The sequence below is a fragment of the Lycium barbarum genome, chromosome 7, assembly GCF_019175385.1.
Source record: "Lycium barbarum isolate Lr01 chromosome 7, ASM1917538v2, whole genome shotgun sequence".
NCBI lineage: Eukaryota > Viridiplantae > Streptophyta > Magnoliopsida > Solanales > Solanaceae > Lycium > Lycium barbarum.
The window spans coordinates 120783094-120799730 of NC_083343.1; the positions used below are offsets into that span (position 1 = coordinate 120783094).

Consider the following 16637-nt stretch of genomic DNA (forward strand, 5'->3'; position numbering starts at 1 on the left):
GAGGATAGAATAGGCTGGAAGAGACGTCACTAAATATATATTGCTTTTTTGTCTCAATTTATGTGATACTGTCCCGATTTGGAGAGTAAACTAATTTTTTTTTTTTACCATAATTAATTTGTACTCCCTCGGTCTCAAAAGATTATCCTTTTTTAATTTGGCACAAAATTTAAGAAATAAAAGAAGATTTTTAAAATGTGTGATCCAAAATAAGCTTTAGATATTTGTATGGTTGTAAATCATTTCATAGAGTTAAATTATTTCTAAATATAGAAAAGGAACAATCTTTTTAGAACAGACTAAAAAGAAAAGGAGGATAATTTAAATGGGACAGAAGGAGTATATCTTTTAAATATTTTAAAGTGTTAATTGTTGTGACTTATAATACTTTTAAAGTAGTTTCTAACTATAATTTGTATATCATTTAAAACTTATATGGAATAGTACTTTTGAAGTAATTTCTAAATATATAAATAATTTTTTAAAAAATATGTCTGAATTTACCATCAAAATAAAAAAGCTTGACTCTCAAAATTCGAAATATGTACTTTTTAGTTTCGGCCAAAAGAAATGATTTAACTCAAACTTTTTATTTTATTCTTCATAAAAAATTTAATAGATATATATTTTATGACATAAATTACATATTTTAAAGGTTTTCAGTTTATCTAAAGTATGTATCAAATGAAATAGATCACGTAAATTGAAATAGATGAAATAATATTTTATAATTGATAATTGGATTAATTTCCTTGTACTTCATTTATTTTGCAGAATACTTACTATTCTTCACAACGATATGAATTCAAATAATCTTGCCCATCATCAAAACTTAGAAAGATGTTACTTACCAACCACAAGATTAGGACATACTAATATGATTTTGTATCGATGCTTTTGGTTTATGATTCGAGGAAACCGCTTTAGGGGCCAGGTTCATTTGATTTTCTTGTGGACTTGCTGTTTTATGCAACTTGGCCAACTGGGGATATTATTTTAGTTGTATGTCCAACTTGGTTTGACTAGCTAGTTAGACCTTTGAGCATTTGATCACTTGGTTCGAGGTTGATGGCTAACAAGGTTTATTATATTTAACATAAGTACTACAGTTATATTTTTTTTGTCTTACAAATCTTTTCTAATGTTAAAGGAGAAAAGTTTCATTCGATTAGCTGATTGTAAGTAGCTAATAAGTATTACATGATGATAAGTATCTTTAAATATTGAAATTATGAATAAATAAACATATTTGAATAAAGGTGTTGAAACTTATAATAAGTCGTTGATGTGTTTGGTAAAAAAAAATGTTGATAAGATACTCATTTTATAAATTTAGAGTACTTACTGTAAGAAAAAAAAAAGATGAACGAACAAATATGAAATAGAGAGGAAGTTAAAGATTTTGTTTTACAAGAGGTATTTTGATAACAGCAAAGGGCCAAATCTGCCCTTAGATAATATTATGCGCTTTTGGCCATCATTTAAACGTTGTCCCAGACGTGCCCTAACCATTGTGTTTTGCAGATTCGCGCCCTTGATTTAACGGTAACACGAAAAATATATTGGAGAGCCTATTTGTTCAGTTTCGCATAGTATAGGGGCATATTTGATTCTTGATATTCCTGAACTACATATTGTACCAATAGTTATCAGTTTTTTTTTTTTTTTTGTAGTGCACTTGATGTTAGCTAATGTTTTTTTTTTAGCATTGCATTTTGAAACTCCACACTTTGCTCTCTTATTCTTTCACTTGCTTATGAAATGTCAAAAGCTTCGAGTTCTTCAAATAGCAGTGGAAGGGTTTGTGGATGTGGCGTTGCTGCACTCCATCTCACATCATGGACTCCAAATAATTCCCGGAGACGTTTTTTCAGGTGTCATAAGTCTGATGTAAGTTATCTCTTTTACCTTGTGATATATATATATATTTTTTCGTGGCAGACCTGTAATGAACTTTTTTTTATGTTTTGTTGCGGCAAATCTTTTTCCTTGTGATTTTTCTTGCATGCATTATCGTGTAGATATTGGGAATGGGAAGATGAGAAATTTCAAAAAGAACTATCCAGGTCATTAACGAATTGAAAATAAAAAGAATGTTCTCATTAGTGAAGACAATCTTTTGGAAAAGTGCTCTTATTAGTGAAAACAATCTTTTGGAGTAAAAAATAAACTCTCTTCAGCTTGAAACTTTAAAGGAAGTAGTGATTGAGTTTGAGGCAAATTCTCCTATTGATAATGAGGATTTTAAAGAAGTTGTGGCTGAGGTTGACGCTTCTTCTGCTGCTTCTTTTATTGATGGAAGACTTGGGACTATGAGGAGAAAAATCTATCTTATGTTATTGGGTTGCCTTGTTTGGTTTGTGGTTAGTTACATGTTGTGAGGGAAGACTTTAAAAGATGGATGTAATTTCATTTGATTTTTCAGTTGAATAATTTAGATGTAATATAATGGTGGATGAATTGTAATTGCAAATGTTTTTTTATGTTTTGGAATGCAATGACAGTTTATGCCATAATATTTAGGAATTTCAATTGATTAAATAATGCCCTTATACTATGTGAAACTGAACAAATATGCCCTCAAATATATTTTCGTTAAATCAAGGGCACGAGTGGTTGCAAAACATAACGATAAGGGCATGTCTGGGACAACGTTTAAATGACGGGTAAAAGCGCGTAATATAGTATAGTCCATAGGCACATCTGGCCCTTTTCTATTTTGATAATTAGAAAACATATCAAGGATAAAAGTAAAAGAAATAATTAAACTAAATGTGCTTATAAGCTGAAAAAATAAGATAAGAATGACCAATTTATAATTTTTGGCTGATTTTACCTAATAAGCACTTTAGGTGTTTATCAAATGTGCAGTCAAACATTCTCTTATTATCTTTTGGAGTAACCAAAAAAAAAAAGGGGGGGGGGGGGGGGGGGGCGGGGGGGAAGGTTCACCATGGATTTTGATTTATGATTTTGTTAACTACTATCACATTTTAAAAAAAAAAAATTATGCTCGTTTTTAAATGAGAAAACAATTGATTCCAACAGTTGTACCATTGTTTCTCTAACATCTGTTTATTCATGTTGGCAACTTCAGAAGTTCTATACAAAGCCAAGTGATTCGAGAATAATTAATACTTCAATAAAATGAAAATATACTAAACAAGAAAAGAGAAACAATATTATATATACGTCTGAAATATGGAGACATTACTATTGAATAATCTAGTCCATACACAAACCTAAAACAACTCAAAGAACATTAGAACTTAGAAGAAATGAAATTAAATTGAGAGTTACATTGTGTGGGGATTAAGTTGATGACCCCAACCGTATTGTGAGAAAATATTTACACAAGTTAAGGTTACTAATTAAGAATTTACAATGACATAAGATAGGAGTAATCTTTCTAAGAACATGATTTTGTACAAACATACTTTTAAGAGCGTGACAACAACAATAACAATAATCGAAATCTTCAATGATGCCGATGTGCATAAACCTGACCAGCTCAAAAGGTAAGACCAAGTCCAAGACCAGCACGACCATTATAGTGAAATTAGCATAAAAGGACATGCTTAAACAATTGGTCCCATGAGTCTGGTCAGCTCAAAAGACATGACTAAATTCAAGACGAGCACGACCACTATAGTGAAATTAGTGTAAAAGGACATCCTTAAACATTCGTTGCATGTGAGCCTGACCAGCTTAAAATACATGACAAGTCTTGAGACGAGCACAACCGTCATAGTGAAATCAACGTAACGGACATCCTTCAACAGCTATGCCCTTAGCAGTAGGACAAGTAGCCAAATCACAATATTCTCCCCCAGTACCCCACCAAGAAAACTTAACATCACCAAGGCCAAAATATATAACCACACCCATAAATGCCAAGCCAGCATCCAATGCAGCTGAAAGAACATAATTATACTTCTGCCACCAACTCTTTCTGTATCTGTAAATGAAGAAATTGAACAAAACTCCAAAGAAAATCCAGCTGTTGAAGTTCAAAGGTGTTGCTGGAGGCATCATAGCTGTTGCACCTAGAAGTACTGGAATGTTAATCAATTTAATCCAACTTTGATTTGGGAACGCTCTGTGTAGCAACCATACTAAAACTGGTGCTATTAAACCACCAAGAAAGAACCAATTTTGTGCACTGTAATTTCCTTCTGAAAGAAACATTCTTTTAGGTCCTACTAAGCCCCAGATTACTGATGCATCGAAGAAGACGCGATTTCCTGGACATGTCCATGGACTATTTACTGGGAGCAATTGATCTTGGCATATGTTATCAATGTTTGTAAGTAGCCACCATGCCACGCTCATGTTTATTGTACCAGCAATGAGAGTTCCAAGTAGCTGTTTTCGGAACAATAAAAGTTTCAGCCAAGATAACAGACAAATTTAGGATTTAGAGTTAGTGAATTCAGAATAGAATAAGCATGATCTTACTATTTCTTTTTCTTTTTTTTCATGCATTTTAGTTTTTTTTTCATACATATACATAATAAAAAGGGAAGCCCATTATACGAAACATAAGTTGGTTCACTTGAACCCATATAACTTGCTCTGATGGTCGGTTCATCACTATATCTCGTCAAGTACGCTCACATTATTCTCTCAATCAGAAAGCTAATTAAAATAGGATAAAATAGTGCGATGTTATTTATTTCTAGAGCTATTTGGAGTAAATTAGAGATCCTTTGTAATGAACTCAACTTTTATCTTAAGAATATGTTTAACATGCCATAATGTTTAAACAGAATTACTTGTCTAAATTGAAGTTACAACAATTAGTAAGAAAAAGATAGAGTAATACCTGAACAATGAACATTGATCTTGGAGGAACCTTCATATAATGACCAAGCTTAAAATCCGAGAGAAAGGCAACAGCCTGTGACATACTTATATACCCAAATGTTTTAAAGCAAACATTGGCTATTGGTTTCCCTGGAATTATCAAACCAATAATATATTCTGTGATCACGTTTAGTCCTGGCGTCTGTCATCAGAACCAAAAATATGTTTAGTAACTTGTATGTAGGTGAGTAACTTAAGCAATGTTTTAAAATAACGTGACCAAAAATTTGTTTAGTAACTTGTATGTAGGTGAGTAACTTAAGCAATGTTTTAAATTAACGTGACATTTTTGTGAAAAAACAGATGAGACATTAGTCCCAAGACATCAATTTAATGCATCCAAACTAAAAAAGAAACAACTGAATTTAACTTATATATACAGACAGTGTAAGAGATTTTTACACTATTAATACAATTTAATCTTTTGTTGTAGATTGTCTGTTTTATTTTTCCAATAATTTGTTCCACTTATTATGTGTAGTTATCTCATTTAGCTACCTTTTAGGGGATCTAATCACATAAAATTCTTTTGCACTGTGAATGTGTAGAAATTAAATTCAAAGCAATTTGACATATAAGCTCGCAATATATTAATTAAACTAGAAGTGAAATTCAAAATAATATGACATTTGAGCTCACAATATATTAATTTAGTAATGATAATACAGAATGACACATCTAATTATAATTACCATGTTAAAAAAAAACTTATTATATATGTCTAGTCAAGAAAATTCAATGCAGCCGACAAACAATTGGATTTACATAGGTACACACATCGTAAGAATTTTTATAATTATTAGCGTAACTTAATCTTTTGGTGCAGATTGTTCGTTTTAATTTTCAGTTATTTCTGTTTATTATGAACAGGTACCTAGTCACTTGGTAAATTTTTGGTGATATGATAAATTCTTTTATACCTAAGGGATCATTTGGTACGCGCGATAAGATGAGATATTTCAGGATTAAGTTTGAGATTAATTTTATACTCGGTTTTATAGAAGGTACAAATTTATCCCAGTATAAACTCATACCTTCCTCCAAACTGAGTATAAAATGTAGCCCAAACTTAATCTGGGATATCCACCTTATCCCATCAAATTTGAGATTATTTTATCCCACCTTCCAGATGGGATAAAATAGTCTCATGACTATAATCCCAAAATTATAATCCTCGAATAATTTAATCCGCGTACCGAACGAGCCCCAAGTGTATAAAATTTAAATTGAAAGCAATTTCACTTATAAACTCACAAAACATTAAATGACTTAAGACAATACTAGAAAATGACAATTTAACTAGTACTTACCATGTTTGTTGTGGCAGTTATGATGCTTATAGGGAGAGTGAAAATCAAGGCAACAGCAGCAGCAAAAAGAAGGCCCCACCATGGAAGTTGAACTTCATCCTCCCACACAATGCAAAGTGCAAGTGACAAAGCCAATGATACTACAAGCATGCCGTGAAACCACCAGCCAGGAATATCCGGATATTTGTTCATAAGTTTTGTGTGGATATCAGGTTTCCCTATTTTATGTGAAGCTTGATATCTCTGATATATTTCCCTGTTCAATCAACTCATGATCACTAAGTTTCCATATTAGAAATTAAGAAATAATTGGCTAGTTATTAATTAAATAGATCATCAATTACATGCAATTACATTTTAAATGAGTTGATTGTGTAAATATCTTTTATGATGTCAGTGCATAGAACTTGAACTCTATTTATATTTGCTAACTTTGCCGTGCAAAAGTATTTTTTTCTGGTTTATTGGTCAAAGAAGTGGAGATTAGAAAGAGACCTCAAGGAAATTAATAGCCGGTTTGGCCAAGCTCTCAAAATCTGCTTATTTTAAAAAATATCTTTTATCAGAAATGTTTTTCGAAAAAGTACTTTTCGAGAGCAACAATTTGTGTCTAACCAATTTGAACAAACATTTTTATCAATTATAACAACAATTTGTGCTTGGCCATGTTTGCAAAAAGTGCGTACGGGAAGAAATTACTTTTTTCAACTTTTGAAAAACAACTTCTGCTATTAATAAAATATAATTTAGAGAAATAATTTATGCTTGATCAAGCTTTTAAAAAGTACTTCAGGGAAGAAATTATTTTTTTCAAACTTCTAAAAACAGCTTCTGCTATTACTCACGAATATTTTTCCCCCTAAAATTATGACCAAACAGATCAAGTCTATAACATAAATACTTCTTCTATAACATAAATACTTCTTACTTTTTTGAAGGTTGGCTAAACAAGTTATAAAAGAGCACTTACTTTCCATTGAAGAGAGCAACTTGAGTGAGAGTAGCCACAACAGCAGCAAAATTCAAGCCATAGGTAAGAGCAAAAAAAGTGCTTATATTAATCCTTCCTTGTTTTGCATAAGCCACTTCATCCAACTGAAACTTGTCATTAACAATTGTAGTAATATCATACTTATGCCCTTGAGCATTAAACAAATGTGACGACAACAATGGAAAAGTCCTTGCATTGTAGATATTAAATCCCCAGTAGGATATTGGAATCATCACATAAACCACAGCAACATAGCCCACTATAACATTGATAATTGCAAATAATGGGCACACTAGTGGACTACCAAGATATGATGCTACAACTGACCAATCAAATGTGAAGGATAAAATTCCAAGGCCTTTCATCCCTGAACCAATTTGATGGGCTAATACTGATTTGGGATAGAATAAGCAGAGTAATGAGAGGTTTGATAATGTTGGGAAGAGAAATCCAGGGACAATGTACCAAATGAAACTGCATGCTAGTACTACTAAGAAGAATTTTCCTCTTGAGCTTTTTCCATCTGTATCTTTTTCATGGAGGGCCCTGTTCAAATTCACAAAAAATTAATTAAACTTCTTGAATGGGAAATTATGTTGCAATAAGAAATGATAATAATGTTGACCAAATGAGAAGATAATATTATGCTATTGATGGGGATTGAATATTCCACTACAATTGTGGAGGGCAAAGAGAGCTCACCAAGTGAGAGAAGATGATTTAATTGTAGTTCTCGTTCAATTCTTTGAAGTTATATAATTTAATATAGCTAGCAAGAGTTTATTAGGAAATATCTTCTGAACTAGGCAATGAGATAAAAAAGGATAAACATAATCTGTTTCGAAAAGAATAAGGACTTTGGAGTACGAGAGTCAAATTTTTAAAATTTTCGGTCTTGATTCGGTGTCGATTTCCCAACCTTTTTAAAAAGGAAATTTACATAATTTGAAGTTAGCTAGAAAGTACTATAAGAGTAGCAGCTTTTTGTAAATAAAAGTATTTATAACAAAATATATGAGAAATTTTTGACCAAAAAAACAAGTGATTTGATTCTCCAAATAATAATATTACTTAATGATTATAATATAAAGTCGGGCAGAGGAAACAGAGGGAAGTAACAAATTAATTATCTAAAAGCTTGCCATAATTAGATGGGACAAAAAAGTTAGAAGTTAGAGAAATTACCTGAAAAGAGAGACTAGAACCATATTACCGGGCCACCACATTTCTGCAGGTTCTACCACATACTTCCTCATAATCCCTGCCCATCCATATCCCAGACACTGATGATCAAAAGACACAATATATATTAGCATTCACTTGATATAATGCATACTGTTGAAAAGAAAACGTAATTCATGAACTAGACACAAGATTACATATTATTAAAAAAAAAAAAAATTACCTGAGTGGTAACAACAAGAATCCAACCAGCCACAAAGGAGATGTTCCTCAAATAGAATGCCTTAATAATAGTCACAATTGAAACAGCATAAGCTGTCCCAGCACCACAATTCGCAAATATCGAAATCAAGACATGTTCTTTCATATTAAACGGCCCTGGATTAAACGAAAACTCCCATGACCCTATCTTAAATTTCCTCGTAGGCAAAACTCTAGCCATGATTTTCCCGAGTGGCAAGGCTGCTATCTGGACGGTTATCATACTTATGCTCAACGGTTGTGTCCGATAACTGAAGAAAGTATTGAGAAATGCCAGAATTCCACACGACAGGATTCCGAGGAACCACATACGAAATGTCCATACTGGAAGTGTAGGGTCGTCGTGATTTGATACTGTCAACCTGGTAGAGACATAATATAATTAACTTAAATTAGTAAGATAGAAGTAAGATGATGAACAACCTATTTGGCCAAGCTTTTAGAAATCTAAAAGTGCTTGTGTTAAAAAGTTGAGGTGTTAGGCAAAATTTTTAGTAAAGAATAGGGAAAATTACAGCACAATACCTTGGGGGATCTGATTTACAAAATATGTACAACATGTATAAATTGTGTATACTTATACTAAAATCCACATATACTATACATATACTACACATACAGTAGACATATCTATACTCAACATATACACTGATAGTGTATATTTCGATCATGTTTGTAAACTAGTTGGCCGAACTGTACATATCCATAACTTTCCCATAAAAATAAGTGTTTTTCAATAGTAGCAGAAGCAGTTTTTCAAAAGCTGAAAAAACAACTTTTCCCCAGAAGAACTTTTGGAACATTGGCAAGCACAATTTGTTCCTCTAATATTGACAAAAGTGTTTTCCAAATTGATTAATACAACACAAATTGTTATCGTCCAATTAATTTTTCGAAAGACACATTTTAAAGAAAACCACTTTTTGAAATAAAGAGATTTTGGAAGCAATTGGTCAAATAGGCCATTAAGTACTTCTATTCCATTTCATGTCAACCTATTTGACTTGGCGTGGAAACTAGGGAACAAAAAAAAAGAAAATATTTTTTAAAATTTGTGACCTTAAACATGTATGATTTTGTGCGGATACAAAACTGTTGGAACTGGTAATCTTATGTATGATTATAAAATCATGTCGTAGTTTAAAATTATATATTGCTTCTAAATATAAAATGGTTACTCGTATCCTATAAAATGGAACAGAGAGTGTAATAAAAAGTTTTGCATAATATAACGTTATAGATGAGATAGTTAAACAATTCAAACGAACCTGACTTGTTCTATCGGAGACTGTTCATCTTCAGGAATTTCGTCTTCAAACTCCGTTACCGTTCTGTTTTTCTTCGTCATGTCAAATTCCATGGCTTGTGTGACAATAAAATGATGTTACGAGCAGAAGAAAAGAGAAAGTTTAAGGGTACGGTTAACTTAACTGCTGCTAGTAGTTTTTTTTTTTCTTTTCTTGCTTTGGTATTTACAAAGGAAATCTTGGTGTAAGGAACTTTTCGAATTTGAATTAGTCTAATCTGTTCTATTTTCTATATTGACAAATTTTCTAACGTGTTAAAGGAACGGTTCCTTAATTGAATTGCATGGATGATTATCTCAGTAATTCCTTTTTATCAAACACATCAATTGTTAGGAAAACTTTTCTGTCCTTGTACTACCCTCGCTTATAATGGCCCTGATCAAAGTTGAGTAATTTTTTCGTTACCAAAAAAAATATTTACAAAGATTTTGAATCCGCTACAATGTTCTTATTGAGGGCCAGAGGAGGCAAGGGGAAAAGACAGAAAAGCTTCCACTAGAATAGAGTTATGATTATCAATTATATAGGGCTATGAAGCAAAAAGAAAAATGTACCAGTTTTTAAGCGAAAATAATGCTGTCATGTATACGAAAGAGAGAAAAAATAGGAACAAGTAGTTGTGAATTTGAGATTAAAAAAAATTCATTGGTGAAATGCAAGCAATATTGACAAATGAAAACAGGCCTAGTAACGTATATTATTGAAATTAGTGGCTACATACAGGGGAGGATTCAAGACTTCAAAAAAAGGGGTGCATTATTACAAAGAGGTAAAATTACAATATACACTCAGGGCAAACGTTGTAATTTGCACCATAAACTTGTTACACTTTAAAAATTATATGTTCAAATTATTTCTTTAAAACAATTTTAGTAACATATTTATACTTTGTGTCGAAATTATGGGAATCAGTTCACCTCCTGATTATATGCTACATTCTCTGCTGCTACCCAGATTTAATATAGCCATTTGATATGATTAAATAAAATTTTAAGATGACAAAAGTGGAATAGTGATGTCAATGTGTCCGACTATTGAGAATTTTGAAAGAATTAAACCAAATATCAAGAGAGGAAAAAAAAAAGTGCTTACTTAAAACGCAAGAGGGGATATCAGACCTACTCATGCTCATGGGTGGATCCAATTCTTACAACAACAAAACAAAAAAAATAAACAAGAGTGATGTGAGATTTATTGAAACCTGATCGAGCTTAATTCTAGAAAAGAAAACAAAACAAGACAAACATGGGATTTGAACTCCCAACTTCACTTATAAAGATGCACCTAATAGTCATTGCCTCATAGGGTTATTTGAGTTTGTATTCACACATGTAGATTTAAGTAGTTTTCAAGAAAAAATATAGGTATTACTATACATGGTCAAGAGGGAGGAGCATGGGTTCATGTGAACCCACACCCCTCTACCAGATATGCCTCTGGCCATATAATTTGTAATAGAAAGAGACAATGGTAAAAAAACACACCTCAAGTATCACTTTTTTGTGAGTTTCCTATCTAAACTATCAGGTATTTGCGTTTCCAACCTGAATAAGCATCAACTATTTATTAAAACACACCTGAACTAGTATCTGGTGGTGCGTGGTGTGCATTTTAAAAAAAAAAAAATGGTGCCAAATGGCATTCCACATGGATAATTAAAGGAATTATTTGGAAAATAAAACAAATTAAAAGATATTGGTCAAAAACACATATGAAGTATCACTTTTTTGCGAGTTTCCAGCACCATCAGATACTAGTCAAGGTGTGTTTTGATAAATAATTGGTGATAGTTCATGTACGAAATGCAAACGGTTGATAGTTCTAGAGGAAACTCACAAAAATTGATACTTGAGATGTGTTTTTGACCATTATCTCTAATAGAAATAATAAATATTGTCACTGTTCCTTTTATCTATCTAGAATATTAGTTGAATTATATAAACAAACTTATACCTAACAAATAAAAATACATGAAAATAAATAATGCTACAATGTGTGTGTAATGAGTAACATAAATTTCGAAGGAGAAAAAGGAGGAATAAATTATTGATCAAATAGCCAAAATAATCAGCCGAAAGATATGACAGTTACAATAGTAAAATATGAGACTAATAACAAAAATAATCTGCCAAAAGATATGAAATTTAAAAGCTTATGCATGCATGATTTGAACAATGAAGACGATCGTTTGAGGAAAAAAAAAAATCCAATTTCATATCTAACGAGAAGAAAAAAATGAAAATTATTAAGAAATGTAATAAGGACTAAGGAGAATAATGACCTCAAATCTAATCCAGAGAAATCCAACATGAACTGTAAGACCTCTTGATAACCAACTAAAATGAAGTAGAGATTAATGACTTGAAAAAATATTTAAAAGAAAAAGTAAGATTAAGTCTTAAGTAAGACCATTAATTCACCATATTAACAAGTGATGACTTTTAATTTACCATATTGGTGGTTCAGCTGTATGCTTTACAATTTAACATACATATTCAAAGGATACCTATGTACATTGTACATTAAAACCACCGAAACGTTAAATATGAAATGACTCTAGGATTTTAATTAAGAAGAGTACACGTAAAATAACGTAAATGAAGGAGAAAGTTAACGCCCTCACCCCACTGAATTCATTGAATTGTATTAAAGTAGTACCACTTCATTTATATTTTTCTACCAAAATTTTTTCCTCGAAACAAAAATAATAATTTGAAGTTACATTTTTGGATATTTACATAGAATAGTATGTGGTTTTTGGGTGGGAAAATAGTCGTTTAACTTTTAATGGCTATTTTGATCTTTTAATTTCTTACTTTGGGGGTCTATCAAAAGCAGTCTCTCTACCCCACAAAGGTAGGGGTAAGGTCTAGAGTATTTGGCTTTGAAGCCACTCCCTTAGTTTAATTTGCAACAAGGCCACTCATTTTCTTTTCCCTTTATTTTTTCATTTTAGGGTTAAAGTTAGTGGTCCCGAGGTCACTTTATAATTTTAAAAACTTTGGAGTTCACAACTTATATACTTAAGTCCCCCTTCACTTATTATTAAAATATACAAAAGCTCCTTCTCTCTCCTCACTTCTTCCCAACTCCCGCTCTAAAAAAATTGAAGTGTACATCGAATTCTCCCGCTCCCCTAATCTTGGTAATGTTCCTGCCGTCCATTCCAGGTATTTTCTTTAATTTAGCAACTCCTCCAGAACATTTAGAGCTCCATTTTGCCATGAAAGTTGTTATTATTTGACGAAATCGATAGAACCCTAGTGTTCATAGAGTTGAGATTTGTTTTTCAAAATTTTGGAAGTTTTGCCTTTTTTTTTTTTTTGCTATAAATACGTGTTATTTCTACTTATTTTTCTTGTTTCGATCTTTATTTTTCTGTTTTTGCAAACATACCATGGTCTATTAATAGACTTTTGGTCGGTTATTCTTGTTTGTTTGTTGGGGCTGATCAACGTCACTGTATTGTTTGTATATGGATTATAAAAAATGGTTAGATGTAGAGGAAGAGGAGGGCACATAATTCAAATCCGTTCTAAGGCCACATCTGACGATAGAAAAAGAAAAGGTAGAGAAGTTAGCCGAGAAGGTAAAAGAAGAAAAACTGTACAACCTAAAAATGATGCGTACTCAGAGGAGAATAATAATGAGTATAGTGTTGAGGAAGGTGAAAGAGATGATCCTCATGTTTCTGAGGGGTCTGGTGGTGATGAAAATGTTGATCCCTTGTCCTTGCCATATTGTGCAAAGACAATTAACGTCAACAAGTATGGTCTGATCAATTGGCTGGATGATTACGAATCGTTTCCAGAAAAAGTTTTGGTTAGGAGTAGGCTGACATTGCTTGATGAAAAAAAAAACTTAAAAGATCATAAACTTAGGAAAATGTTCAGGCCTTCCTGGTTTGGTCACTTTAGAAAAATATTAGAACACTTTAATAGATTCAATGGAATGTTGGTGCACTATATGGTTCTTCGTCATGTGGTTGAGAAAAAGAAGCGTGACATGTGGTTCTTGGTGAATGACAAACCTGTGTGTTTTGGCTTGAATGAGTTTGCTTTGATCACTGGTCTAAACTGTGGATCATATCTCAACTGGACTAGAGAGGAAAGGGTACTTAAGAAAGGGGCAGCATTTTGCGCAAAAGTTTGACACAATAAAAAGATCTCTGCCGAAAAGCTATTGGCAGTGGTAAGAGGGCCTAGGCTGACCAAAGAGGAAAAGCTGAAATGTTGTCTTGTGTGGTTTGTGCACACAATATTGCTTGCTAAAGATGTGTCAAAGGGTGTGGATCATGACCTGATAAAAATGGCAGACGATTTGGAGTTCTTCAAGAGCTATCTTTGGGGAAAGGAATAATTTGAACTCACTCTGGACTACTTAAAGAAGAAGATAGACATTCTCAAGCACCACCAAGTGCACGCGGAGAAAAGGGTTGCATCGTATGCTCTCTATGTCTTCCCCTGGGCATTCATGGTAAATATTATAAACCATTGGTGCAGTAGAGTATAGACTGTGTCTTGTTTATATTTTACTCAACTTCTTCTGTGATTACAGGTCTGGGCATATGAAGCTTTTCCTGCAGTTGGAAGGAATGCTGGGAAATCAGATGAGGTTCCTTTTCCTATTCCTAGGATTCTCAGGTGGCACACCAAGAAAATGGAGTGATTCGCTGAAGGAGATCCATTTAAAAATAGAGCTGGAGTTGCTGAGATATAAATTTGGAGTCTATTATTAATTTTTCACAAAAAGATAAGCTTAATGTTAATGTTTTGTTTATTTGTAAATGGTGCACTCTTACCTCATCCCTATAATGCGTGAGTCGGAGCAGGACTACATGACAAATCTGGAGCCATATGATGATGATACTAATGATCTAATCATTGATGAGTTGAAGCATGAACTTGAAGGCGTGACTGTTTTGATTACACTAAAACATTCCTCGAAGGCTTCTAGTACGTCGCGGAAGGAGTCCATAGAGCATTTTGATGAGGACTGTACTTAAGCGGCCGAGGATAATCATTCGGAAAATCTTAGTGGTAATTCAGCCACAAAAGATAATGTTAGTATTGGGACATCTATGGGTCATACTGCACCAAGTGGGGGCTCGCCAGTGCAGGTGGAGCATTAGCAACTGAAGCAGCGTGTGGAGAAGATTGAGGAGTCTTTGAAGTTTCTTATCGCTTATGTTGAGGAGGAAATAATTAGAAAGAGCGAGAAGGCGAAGAAGAAGAAAGAGACTCTCAGTGAAACTGATGATGAGGTTGATGTTGATCAGCAAGAAGCTCAAGATCTCCATGTGCCAATTGCTCAAGACGTATGTGTGCCAACTGCTCAAGAGCTCCCTGCTGCTGTGTCTGCTCCTAAAGTTGAGATGGAAAAAGAAATCCCTGCTACTGAAGTTAAGAAGGATAAAGAAGTCCATGCTGTCGAAGTTGAGAAGGAAAAAGAAGTCCCTGTTGCTTAAACTGGGAATGAAAAAGAAGTCATTGTTGCTGCAGTTGAGAATGAAAAAGACCTCCCTATTGCTGAAGCTGATAATGAAAAAGAAGTCCCTAGTTTGACAAGTGAAGCTGATGTTGAGTTTGACGCTGAAAAAGCTGTGTCGACTGTTGTCAAGGAAATTAATGGCTCCACGAAGGAGTAATTTGATATTTGGGTTGTAACAATTAATTTGACAAACAATTTTACTTACTTTTAACTTTTTTTAAGTTTTACCAAACAATTTATGACAACTGTTTTGTTGCCTTGTGAATTTGGATGGGCAAATTTTTGTAAGTGGTAATTTATGACAAGGTTGGAGCATTGCAACATTTGTATCTAACAGTGTTATTGCTTTGTGGATTTGAATGTGCTTTTGTATATTATAGACTTGAGTTAATGTTTATGATTATAGCTAGACTGTGAGTTAATGATTATTATTATAGACTATGAATAAGATTTATACGCAAACTCATCTAAATAAAATTTGCTTCATATTCTTAATAATTCTTCATACATACGCCCAAAATGAAAGACCCAATCCCACTACATACCCATTACACATTTCCAAATAGCAAACATAACATTGCTAATGAACCATACAACAATTGATCCCTCTATTCTTCAGCCACCATCAACTTCTGTTTTAGTTCATCCCTTTCTATTTCAGTGTCTTTCAGCTGAACTATAAAGTGATCCCTCTATGCTTCAGATTCGTTGAGCCTTTGCTGTAGTTTAAACTTGGGTACTCTTCTACATTGTGCTGAGTTAGATCCTCCTAGGCTCTTTTGAGATTTCTTTGCTACTCTATCGGGATGGGGTTCAATAAACTTAAAATAGTCGCAGCCACCATCTTCCTAAACAAAACACCAATCAATTAGAGGCTTTTATAGTGAAACCACGTAAAAAAATGCCTTAGAAACTAGAAACTCGCAATTCCAACTGCACAAGTAAAGAATCTGCGACCTTGATTCTTTGGGGTGCGTGATGTCCTCAAGACAGCGTCATCACCGCGGAAACATTTGTCGGGATTATTTGGTTGAGATGTTTCGGATAGCTGAGACATTTTGTGATTTTGATGAAGAGAAGAGACAAATGAGGAGTTTGACATTTTGGGTTTGTTTTATACGTGGATGAAGCTAAATGTTACCGTTGTAAGTTTAAAATTCTAACTTTATTATCATTGTAAGAAAATTTGTCAATCGAAATAATGCTAAGTCGAAATATCCACAAACTTTG

At 33.1% G+C, this 16637-nt stretch overlaps 1 protein-coding gene across 1 annotated transcript; it reads right to left on the minus strand.

Moving 5' to 3' along the window:
* Positions 1 to 3257: 3257 nt before the first annotated feature.
* On the minus strand, positions 3258 to 12258 carry LOC132604034 (oligopeptide transporter 2-like). The gene is made up of 9 exons (XM_060317353.1): positions 12199 to 12258; positions 11010 to 11063; positions 9879 to 9972; positions 8573 to 8972; positions 8353 to 8450; positions 7147 to 7713; positions 6177 to 6432; positions 4826 to 5008; positions 3258 to 4365 (listed from the first exon to the last, which is right to left on the minus strand). The coding sequence occupies exons 2-9, from the start codon at positions 11047 to 11049 to the stop codon at positions 3757 to 3759; spliced, it is 2247 nt and encodes a 748-aa protein (XP_060173336.1). The 5' UTR covers positions 11050 to 11063; positions 12199 to 12258; the 3' UTR covers positions 3258 to 3756.
* Between the last annotated feature and the right edge of the window lie 4379 nt (positions 12259 to 16637).

Bases quoted from the DNA above. Each gene is read 5' to 3' on its own strand.
- LOC132604034 (XM_060317353.1), bottom strand. From the start codon at position 11,049: ATGAGCATGAGTAGGTCTGATATCCCCTCTTGCGTTTTAA. The intron at 7,714-8,352 runs GTAATTTCTCTA...GAATTTGAACAG, and splicing joins GTTCTAGTCTCTCTTTTCAG to GGCCCTCCATGAAAAAGATA. The intron at 6,433-7,146 runs GTAAGTGCTCTT...TTGATTGAACAG, and splicing joins GTTGCTCTCTTCAATGGAAA to GGAAATATATCAGAGATATC.